Source organism: Glycine soja, chromosome 2 (assembly GCF_004193775.1).
Source record: "Glycine soja cultivar W05 chromosome 2, ASM419377v2, whole genome shotgun sequence".
In the NCBI taxonomy this organism is placed as follows: domain Eukaryota; kingdom Viridiplantae; phylum Streptophyta; class Magnoliopsida; order Fabales; family Fabaceae; genus Glycine; species Glycine soja.
In genome coordinates this window covers 42,407,041-42,419,032 of record NC_041003.1, presented here as the reverse complement: position 1 = coordinate 42,419,032, position 11,992 = coordinate 42,407,041, and the positions used below count along the sequence as shown (strand labels likewise).

Genomic DNA, 11,992 nt, shown 5'->3' with positions numbered 1-11,992 from the left:
AACCCATTACTATCTTTATTTTATTTTTAAAAAATAAAAAACTAAACCCCCTTAAGCGTGATGCTCCCTCCCCCTTCTCTCTCTCCCTCGCTCTCACAATGGAAACATTTAATCGTGCTTGGATGACTACGACGAACAATAAACAAGGTTGATGCAATGAAAACCCAATAACTGTACTGTGTGAACATCAAAGAAGTCACATAGAACAAATCATGAAGGACATAATTGATTATTCAGTGACTACTTTAAAAATCCAGCATACAAAGAGGAGCAATTCGGGTGAAGATTTTGAATATGAAGGATGCATTCCTTCACATTGTACAAACCCTAGACAATCATTATGAGTATTTTCAAATGAGAGTTGATGGAGTTGGAATTGGAAGAATGAACCTTATGATTTTACAATAACAAAATCATATTAAACCTTATGATTTAATTACAAGAAATTAAGGGACCTTGGTGCAAAGAATAAGTCAGAAAGTGTTCATATGATATTGCTTACAAGCCTATCATATTGTCAAATAGGTTTTCGCGAGCCATCTATAAAATGCGTGAATTAAACACAACAATAATATATGGATATTCCAACTGTAAAAACAATCCTCTAACTATTTGCATCTCAATTATATCATCCATCATATTATCACTTTTTTTTTTAATTTCTTTTTCTCTCAATGTCTACAAAACATTATCCATTTTTCTCAGTCACATATTCTTTTCTGTGTTTTCCTTTTCTTTTCCGGAGGTAACAGAATGAGAAGAGAGAATTAGAGGTTCAATGCTATAGAAAATTTAGTCAAACAGAATTAAACCTTCAATATCAACAATGACCAAGGGTAGCTCTATCAATAGCAACTACAGCTAAGGAAGCATATTTCTGGGAAAGAAAAACAAATGAAGAAATTAAATCATAAGGTCCCTTAATTAGAATTTAAAAAAAAAAATTGAGAATAGATCGAGCCTGACTCAAAAAGTTAGCCTAAGAATGGAAGAAGGCATAACCTAACTCCAAAACATAGCTTATAAGGATAATTTTGCCATAAACTCGGACAATGTGGGATCATAACAACAGTATAAGTCTATGTATGCTATCTACAACGTAAATAACGTCACTTGCTGGTAGCAGCAACTCTATACATCTTGAATTTTGTGGAGTCTAAAACAGTGATGTAACCTCACTTCCAAATGGAAGTTACAGCATAAGATTCTACTCAGAGCTTTCTAATTTTTTCTTTATATATACTTACCACTTCCTCCTCATCCTATTCAGATGGCAATCTGAAACTAACCTTGAGAGTTAGATATCATCGTCTAAGATATTTCGTTCCTTTGGCATCATCTTTAATGATACTGCAAAGGCTAGGTGGAAAATCAACTGGCCACAAAACCACATCATTTGCCAAAAGATCCATCTTAGCAAGATGATCTGCTGCTCTATTAGTTTGACGCCATGTGTGAGAAATTTGATATTTATCAAACTTCTTTAACAGTTTCCATATTTGCTTCAAATAGCCAACAGCTTTTGGACAAAATTGCTTTCTATTAACCGTCTTCACAACACTCATGGAGTCTGATTCCACCCATATTGCTTTAATCCCTAGACCCAAGGAAAGAACAAGGCCTCTCCACATGGCCCACAGCTCAGCCAAGAAAATGTCTCCTTGAGGAGCTTTAGAGACAAAAGCACATATTGGTTCACCCCTGTAATCACGAAGCAGCCCACCAAAACTAGCAGTGTTACTATGAATAGAACCATCAGTGTTTAATTTTGTCCATCCAAACTCTGGCTTTGTCCATTCACACCATCTTATGGATCTGGAAACTGGATCGAGAATGTTTGCAATTTGGTTGAGATTCGTTAGTAGAACCATTCACACCATCTTGTGTTTCCTCCCTTTAAGATGTGCCCTTAAGAAATTTTCATTGGTTGTACTAATCTGACATAATGCACAGCTCCATTCCTTCTGGATTAGATTTTTACTAGTTAGACTTGTGTAACTGCTTTCTGTCTTGCCACAACCGGTGGTATCATCTGTCTCCTGATGCAAACAATTTTTTTAAAAAGTCTATATTAATATCTATTGAAACAATGACAAATAGAGTTAGAGTAGATGGTGAAAACTTATATAATTGAGAATGACATTTAGTATGACAACTGCATATTTGGAGCTAACAGATAAATGAGAAGTTAAATGAAAATACTAGGGCAAAAACTTGAAACCAATACCTGATATGCTTCAAGTTTCTTTTCTTCTATTTGACTTGTTGTAATTGTCTGGTCAGAGACGTCAAAAAGTTTACTATCCTCATCTGATTCCAAATGTCTGCTCTTCTCACTGAAGTTGACAGTAATTTGCTGTAAAGGCATAAAAATACTGCGGTAAAAACTTGAAACCAATATTTGATATGCTTCAAGTTTCTTTTCTTGTATTTGACTTGTTTTCTGGTCAGAGACATCAACAAGTTTACTATCCTCATCTGATTCCAAATGTGTGCTCTTCTCACTGTAGATGTTTGATGTCCTTGTAAATAGGCTCCAAGTACAGTAGTGTCTGGTTAAGAATTTATAGACATATGGTGCTGCACCAACATAAGGTATCAACAGCAAGATAGTTGCTATGGATTTCACATGAGGCCACCATGGGAGGCTGTAACAACAACCAAATTAAAAATGAGAAAAATGGTAGCAGAAAACCAAAAGATCAGCATATTCAAACATATGCACAAATGTGATTGGTTTCTTGCAGCAGACAACGAATGTAGGGGAGTGAACAATTGAGTTTAGTAGTAGTCTATTTTTTTTCTTTTTCTTTCCTAACCCTGTCAGTGACATACAATAAATTATCCTTAAATGCATGCTTTTTGCAGATGATATGCTTATAAAAGGCTTTAGAAACATACATTAAAACCAAAGGCTTTTGGCTTGAGTGGGGATAAAACAAAGTATATACATTGTAATTTTTGTAGAAAAAGGAGGAAAGTATCTTGGGGGGTAAAAGCCGGAAAATATGTCATATACCACAAGTTTATAAGTTTAAGTATTTGGGATAAATATTAGAAAATGACAAAAGAATGAATGAAGATGTCACATGTGACATGAGCTGAGTGGTTAAAATGGAGAAAGACATTAGTGGTTATTTGTGACAGCAAAGTACCTATCAAATTGAAAGGGAAGTTTTAGCATATTGCTATAGACCAGTTGTACTCTATGAACGTGAATGCTGAACTTTATAGACACAAGAGAAAAACATCGGAATAACATAAGTATGTTAAGATGGATTCGTGCCCAATGCTCACAAAAAAGAACATGATATGAAATGATTATACAGGAAGAGATATTTGTGTGACACCTATTAAGGCAAAGATGATTAAAAATCAATGAAGTTGTTTGAACACATGCAAAGAATGACATCATTTCACTAAGCAAGACTACCATCAAGCTCACCTCACAGCAATCAAGAAGCTAACCATGAGTTGAATTATGACTTGACGACTAAAGGTACCAAATTTTGTAATTAAATGAGCTTAACCATTAAACTAAACTATTACACTTTGGATACAAAAATGAGTTCCCCAAATTATCAATTAATTCTCATCAGAACAAAAAAGTACCAGTTAAATAACACTGAAAGTTCCCCTTCCACGATCATACACAAGGAAAACAGAACCCAAAAAGCAAGGCATCGCTGGTTGCTGGACCTGGAATCACTCTCCATTGCCCGAACAGAAACCAACCTGCAAAAGAATTAAAATAAATTTTAGGTACCAATTCCACAAACAAAAAAAAACTATTTTTTTAATGAAGAAACTAGCAGAAGGACAGGCACTTGCCTTCTCTGCATTTTTTATTTTTTGGAAAAATATTAAATTTGATTTTGTTTTTATCAGTTTTTTCTTCTTTTAACAGATTTATATAGTTAATTTGACATGGAAGTTTGAAAGAGAATAGTGAGTGGTTTGAAGTGCAGTTAAAACGATGAAGAAGTTTAACAAAATGTGTAAACCAAGTGGGGATATTTCCTTTATTATTGTTATTATAGATTATAAACTATAGATAATAGATACGAGAGAAGCCAAGAGTAGGTACTTACAATGGACAAAGAAAACTAACTGGAGGCCTGCATGTAAAAAAATAAATAAAATGCAGACATCAACGTTAGAGAATATAAGACCCAATAATTGCAAGTAAAATTTTAAAGAAACTAGTAAAGAAAAAATGAAGAGAAGAGTTGGAATACCAGGAAAGGACGGTGAATGATTTGGTTAAAAGAGTGTAAATTGCTTCTATCCAACCCATTGTTTCACTTTCAGTCTCAGTTCTATTCTTTTCTTCTTCAACCAAAGTCCAAAGAAAGAAGTTTATGGAGAAGCAAGTAGTAGCAACGTAGTGGAGAAGGAAAAGACCAAAAGTCAATTTAATCTCGGCGATCCTTCCTCGTATCTCTCCCTGTTTCCAAATAAACCAATAAAAGAAAGGGAAGGAAAAGACACGGAAAAATTAAGAAGGAAAAAGAAATGTTGGTGTGGTTTTGCTATCAATAATTGAAAGTAACTCAAAAGAAATGTTTGTGTCGTTTTACAAAATAATGAAAATATTGATTTGTTAATTTAAAAATATTAATAATATATTAATTTCAATAATTTTCAAATATAAAAGTTGTTAGAATATATGATACATATATTCTATATTTATGTATATCTCCTATTTTGATTATGTAATTAATCTTGTGTATATTCTGTCCAGATTCTTAGTTAATTAGTGTCATACTTTCTAGACTAATTATGCTCTTATATATTGTATATATTCTCACGTTATTAATGAGAAAATGCACGGATTCAAAGTTTCGATCCTAAAATCCCTAACAACCATCTTTCTTCCATCCTTTTTTATTCTCCTTCCGCTGCAATTCTCCATGGCCGATCAACCCAAATTCCATCATTCTTTGACTATCACCAATGTTAAATCCCTCATTCCCATAACGTTGGATGCGGAGCATGACATGTATTACTCTTGGGCGACTTTATTCAAGGTCCTTGTTAGGGTTCATGATTTACATCACCACATCATCTCTCCTACGGAGGCACATGAGGTAGCTGCCTATGTCGCATCCAAAGCCACATACCCTGTTCTATGGAAGAGTCTCGATGCCGCGGTGCTTTAGTGGATATATGGGATTATATCCACCGATCTCCTTCACGCTATCTTGCTCAAAGACGACACGGCTCAAGGGGCGTGGGCTTGTCTCAAATCTATGTTTCAGGACAACAAGGCTTCTCGGGCTACTTATCTTGAAGAGGAACTTGCGGACCTTAATTTCAAGAATTTTTCATCGATTGATAGCTATTGTAATCACATCAAGTCGTTGGCTGATCAACTTGCCGATGTTGATGCCCCTCTCACCAACAACAGATTGGTTCTCAAACTCATGGCAGGGCTACCTAAGGCCTATGCCGGGATGGTAGATATCATCCAAAATCAAGAACCATTATCCTCATTTGCGAGTTGCCGATCTCGACTCAAGCTTGCGGAGCGGACCATTAAAAACCGCTTGGCAAAGGAAGGCAACCCCGACAATTGCTCTCAAGCCGCTCTCCTTACGAGCATCGATAGCCACCACGACATGGACAACAACACCTCTGCATCCTCTGCTTCATCTGGTCGGAGTTCCAAAGGAAATAAGCAAAAGAGGTCCAACTCCAAGGTTTCTGGGAAAAGCTGTAATAGCAATGGGCAAGTGGCCCCACAACAATCTGGACTCATGCCATTTAATTGGCAGCAACAGCCATGGGCCGCCTGGGCTCCTTGGTTGGCTCAATGGCCAAACCCGCCTCCATGCCCATATCCTGCTTCCTCCTGGGCATTGAAAAATGTTGTTACTCCTACTGTTGGGCCACGCCAATCTAGGCCAGGGATCTTGGGTTTGCGTCCACAGGCATACAATGCCATAGCACCACCCACTAGCTACACACCTACGGACATTGAAGCAGCAATGCATGCTCTATCTTTTTCTCAGCCGGATGGGAATTTCTATATGGACACTGGCGCTACATCTCACATGTCTGCTGTGACACCCTCTACCCCACACATATATGTACAAATAATAAAAGAAATAATTAAAAAAAATTAAACTTAATTCAAGTTTTTAAAACATATTTAAATACAAGCCTTTCAAGAGGGTAGCAGGCTCACATTCACCTTTCTAACATCATCATAAAACTTTTCTAAATAAATAATAAATTCACTTTGGCTCAAACAAGGTCGTCTATAAAACCCTATACCCCAATGCCACATCCTATCAGAGCGTTGTGTCCCAACGTCCTTCAACACATGGTTCCTTAAAGCAATTCACCTAGTCATCTGCTCCCTCGAACACAAAGTTCAAGATCATCACAGGATCCAAACACAAACAACACACGCAGAATGAGTTATCACATTCCTAACTAATAGAGAAACAAGACAACTAGATATACATATCATATAAACCAAATAAAACTTAGTTACATGTAATTCACGTAATTCCACCACTTTGTCATTCAAAGTTGACTTTTCAATCATCAATCACATTATACAAGAATCACACGCTCTGATCAAGACATAATAACACATCAATTTCATAATAAACATTTAGCAAGCGCATGAGACAGTTACGCTAAGACTCAAGCCTATATGCCATGTGGTACCATGTCAGTGAAAAACTACCCTGGGACGCTTAGGAGTACATAACAAGACACACCAAACAATGGGTTTGTTAGGTCACTCTCACTAAGTAAGATCATAGGGAGACCAGTCAGGGTCACGATGTTTTGCGAGAATGCTCCAACCATATGGGATCAACATAGACTTAAAGGAGCACTCAAACCTGATGACCCCCAAGGCCTACACTCCGAAGAGTCCGTCAGGGCCTCTCCCTCCTGATTCAGGTCCAACCCCTAAAATCATTTTAGCACACAGACACTGCTCGTGAATTATACAATACCCATGACCTCACACTTGTGTGTTAAACACGTACAACATATTGCGCTGCAATTTAACACTGGTTCCTAAATAGGAAACCTACACTTTCTCTTTAACACTGCGCATTTACACTTTTCTCAAGATAACACTGGTCGGGTTATTGTACAATTCACAGCTTATAACTCAATACACACATCTCAATACACATATCTCAATACACATGTATCTCAAATCTAAACATAGTATTCTCAAACTCCAACACTTGAATAATTTTTGGAATCACACAATAACAACACTACAACATTATTTACATAAAATATTAATATAAATAAATATATAACTAAATCTATATATATAAATCCAGCAACGTATATCATATTTGATCATGAATTTTAAGAAAGTTTTCAATGTACCAATTCTAAATAATTATATAAACACTTTCTCATATATATAAGTATACATGAATTCATATATATATATATTATCTAAGAATACAACACATAGTCTATTAGAATTCTTTTCTCAATTTCAAATATAATATCAATTTTAAACTATAAAAAAACTAAAAAGCATGAAAAGGGGAAAAATACAAACTCAATATCTCCTTACTTAATTTCATCAATTACGGTTCACACTCAACACAAGAGCACATTAATTTCACAAAAATTTCTCATTGGGACATCAAATGATTCATCAAACATATATAATTTATATATAACTCATAGTTATAATTATAAGGATAAAGTAAAAATTGTAGAAACACCCCAAAACCCATTCCAATTGATACTCTAAGGATCCCTGCACATGTTCTCACTAATCCCCAATCGTGAATAACCCATCCCTTACCTCTGAGCGGATTCACGTGTCTTCAGCCAGTGATAACAGCATCTCTAGCGGTTCTCTGAGATTCCTTCAGTTATTCCTCCGACTGCTTCGATAGAATTCCCAAGCGTCAGAGAGACGGAGAAGAGATTGAAACCTCCACTTGTACTGTCTTCATGCGATTCCTTTTTCTCCCTCCAAGAATATTATCTCGCAAATCCCAACGGTAGAAGTGTGTGCAATTGAATTTTGAACAACATATCCAAATTTCAAGACGATCCAACGGTGAATGAGTCCGAGATCGTTATTTTTCTGAGACAGGATTAGTGAGCTGCGGGAAAATGAAAGGGTTTTGAGAGGAGAAGGGGAAAAACGAAAATGAGAAGCAGAGGAGACTGAGGAGTCAGTCTGAAAAACCTAGCATGTTGCTATTTATAGCTAGGGGCATTTACGACCTATTATTTACTCTATTTATTTATTTATATTATTTTTACTAAAAAACTTTTTAAATTTATTTATGAAAAAAATGGGATGTTACATCTGCGGACCAAGGTATTTTTTCTTCTTATTTCAATTCGAGCATTAAAAATAATAACATTGTTGTGGGTAGTGTACATCTGGTTCCAATTGTTGGTCACGGTAGTATTACGTTGTCATCCCCTTACCCTCCGTTTCACTTGAACAATGTCTTACATGCTCCTAAATTGATTAAAAATTTAATATCTATTCGTAAATTCACCACTAATAATTCAGTTTCCGTTGCATTTGATCCCCTTGGTTTTTCTGTGAGTGACTTATAGACGGGAGCCAGACTAATGAGATGTGATAGTACCAGTGACTTTTATCCTCTCTTCTCAAACACTCAAGCCACTCCTCCAGTCAATAATTTAGTGTTTACCGCTATTTCATCCGATCTTTGGCATACTCACCTAGGCCATCCTGGTGATGCTGTTCTTAGATCTCTTAATAGCAAATTTTTTATTAATTATAATAAGGCTTGTAAAACCTTTTGTTCCTCATGTCCTCTCGGGAAACATTCTAAGTTACCGTTTTTTGATTCTATGTCGCACACTGCTTCTCCTTTTGATATAATTCATAGTGATCTTTGGACTTCGCCTGTCATGAGTTCTTCTGACCATTGTTATTATGTTCTATTTCTTGATGATTACAGTAAATTTTTGTGGACTTATCCTATTGCAAAGAAATCCCAAGTTAAACACTTGTTCAAATGTTTTCATAGTCTAATTCATACACAATTTACCCGTGATATTAAGACTTTTCAATGTGACAATGGTGTGGAATATATTAATGGCACTTTACAAGAGTTTTTTTTTTTTTTATCAACATGGCATGCTTTTTCGTCTATCTTGCCCCCATACTTCCCCTAAAAATGGAAAAGCCGAACGCCACATAAAATCAATAAATAATATCATACGGACCTTACTTGCTCATGCTTCTTTGCCTCTTTCTTTTTGGCATCATGCATTAGAAATGGCCACATATCTCCTAAACATTCTCCCAACCAAGGTCCTAGGATTTATGTCTCCCACTCAAATTCTATATCAATGTGATCCAATATACTTGGAATTACGTGTCTTCGGTTGCCTATGTTTTCCTCTCTTCCCGTCCACTTTTATTCACAAATTACAAGAAAGGTCCACTCCTTGTGTCTATCTTGGTCCCGCCCCAAATCATAGAGGTTTAAAATGCTATGAAATGTCAAGTAAAAAAATTATTATTTGTCGTCATGTGAAATTTGTTGAAACTGAATTCTCTTTCTCTAAGTTTCACTCCCCTCACAAAGATGACAATACTTTTCTGGATTTTAATCCTATTTTTCATCACTTGCACCACCAAAGCAATACTCCTCCAAATTTGGCACACCAAGCTGACCCTACTTCCCGTCCTAGGCCTGTGGCGTCAATAGACCCACCTCAGCCCACTCACTCCTCTATTTCCGGTACTGTCACATTGCACGCTCTTGACCAGTAGCCTGGTTTGCCCCCTTCTTTCCCTATGCGAACTGGGCCAGTCCACCAGCAAGCCCATCATCCCTCCCCACATCGGCCTACAACCATTCCCACACTGTTGCCAAGTCCTACCCCTCATCCTATGACAACTCGAGCTAAAAATGGGAATGTAATTAGGTCTATGTGGATTTTTCGCCATAAATGAAAATCTGATGGTTCTTTTAAGCAGCATAAAGCCCATCTTGTAGGTAATGGGAAAACATAGCAGCCGGGTGTTGATCGTGATGAGACCTTTAGTCCGGTTGTCAAACCGGCTACTATTCGTACTATTCTTAGCATTGTTGTTTCTAAATCTTGGCATATTCACCAGTTAGATGTCAAGAATGCTTTCTTACATGGCTATTTCAATGAGACAATTTATATGCATCAACCCATGGGTTTCCGCGACAAAGGTCGCCCGAATCATGTGTGTTTACTAAAGAAATCTCTTTATGGCCTTAAACAGGCTCCGCGGGCCTGGTATCAGCGTTTTGCAGATTTTGTTGCCACCATTGGTTTTTCTCACAGTAAATCTTATCACTCATTGGTCTTGGATATGGCATATATTTTGTTATATGTTGATGATATTATTCTTACAACTTCATCAGATCGATTGAGAAAGCATTTTATGGCTCTCTTGGGTGTCGAGTTTGCTACGAAGGATCTAGGTCCTCTAAGCTTCTTTTTGGGGATTATTGTGTCCCGCGGTGCTAATGGTATGTTCTTATCTCAGAAATAGTATGCCACAAAGATCATTGAGAGAGCTGGTATGGATAATTGCGGCTCTTGTCCCACTCCTATTAACACCAAACCAAAACTTAGTGCATCGAAGGATCCACCTTATGAGGATCCTACAAAGTACCGCAGTCTGGCTGGTGCCTTACAATATCTTACCTTTACTAGACCTGACATCTCTTATGCAGTTCAACAAATCTGCCTTCACATGCATGACCCCAGGAACGAGCATATGAGTGCTTTTAAGTGTATTTTGCGCTATTTGTAGGGTACTTTGTCTTATGGTCTACACTTGTATAAATCCTCTTTCAACAAGCTCATTTTTTATACTGATGCTGACAGGGGAGGATGCCCGGATACTAGACGTTTTACTTCCGGCTATTGTGTTTTTCTAGGTGACAACTTGATATCATGGTCGTCCAAAAGACAACCAACTTTGTCACGTTCCAGTGCTGAGGCTGAATATCGAGGAGTAGCTAATGTTGTTTCTGATTCTTGTTGGATCCAAAATTTATTACTTGAACTACATTGTCCTATTCCTAAAGCTACTTTAGTTTATTGTGACAATGTGAGTGCCATTTATTTATCAGGAAATACGGTACAACATCAGCGTACCAAGCATATTGAGATGGACATTCATTTTGTCAGGGAAAAGGTCGCTAAAGGCGACGTACGAGTTCTACATGTTCCTTCCCGTTATCAGATTGCCAATATTTTTACCAAGGGCCTACCTCGTATTTTATTTGAAGATTTTCGAGTCAGTCTTAGCATTCGTGAACCTCTCGTTTCGACTGCGGGGTGTGTTAGAATATATGATACATATATTCTATATTTATGTATATCTCCTATTTTGATTATGTAATTAATCTTGTGCATATTCTGTCCAGATTCTTAGTTAATTAGTGTCCTACTTTCTAGGCTAATTATGCTCTTGTATATTGTATATATTCTCACGTTACTAATGAGAAAAGGCACGGATTCAAACTCTTTCAGTATTGGGAAATATCCAAGTCTCACATTGGCTGCCTTAATTCTTGGAGTGCAGCTTATATACCTGTTGGGCAACTTCACTTAATGCTAATTGGTTTTAAGATGAAATCTAACATGGTATCAGAGCAGGCTCTGACTTGGGACCTCGCCTTTGCTTCCTCTGCGACGAGCACCCATCATTTGTTGTTCACGCATCAAGCCCAATAAGTGTTGGACGTGAAGGGGGTGTATTGGGAAATACCCAAGTCCCACATCGACTGCCTCAATCCTTGGAGTGCAGCTTATATATCTGTTGGGCAACTTCACTTAATGCCAATTGGTTTTAAGATGAAATCTAACAAAAGTATTTAAAAATATTACATATTTATTATGATTTATAATAAATTAAAAATTTAGCTTCATAATTTTTCTAGAAAAATAAACAAATTTGGTCTCAAATTCGGTCGCTAACTTCAAAATATTTTTTTGTAATAGCGACCGA

General features: G+C 36.7%; 1 protein-coding gene across 1 annotated transcript; it reads right to left on the bottom strand.

The window, feature by feature from the left end:
* Window positions 1–1,016: 1,016 nt before the first annotated feature.
* On the bottom strand, window positions 1,017–4,431 carry LOC114395603. The gene is made up of 5 exons (XM_028357430.1): window positions 4,239–4,431; window positions 4,092–4,118; window positions 3,613–3,735; window positions 2,228–2,648; window positions 1,017–2,039 (listed from the first exon to the last, which is right to left on the bottom strand). The coding sequence occupies exons 1-5, from the start codon at window positions 4,295–4,297 to the stop codon at window positions 1,872–1,874; spliced, it is 798 nt and encodes a 265-aa protein (XP_028213231.1). The 5' UTR covers window positions 4,298–4,431; the 3' UTR covers window positions 1,017–1,871.
* Window positions 4,432–11,992: the final 7,561 nt, after the last annotated feature.

Excerpts from the sequence above, each read along its gene's own strand:
- LOC114395603 (XM_028357430.1), bottom strand. The coding sequence starts at position 4,297 with ATGGGTTGGATAGAAGCAATTTACACTCTTTTAACCAAATCATTCACC. Across the intron at positions 2,649-3,612 it reads CTTTCAGTGTTATTTAACTG|CCTCCCATGGTGGCCTCATG; the intron begins GTACTTTTTTGT and ends TTGTTGTTACAG. Across the intron at positions 2,040-2,227 it reads AGAAACTTGAAGCATATCAG|GAGACAGATGATACCACCGG; the intron begins GTATTGGTTTCA and ends TGTTTGCATCAG.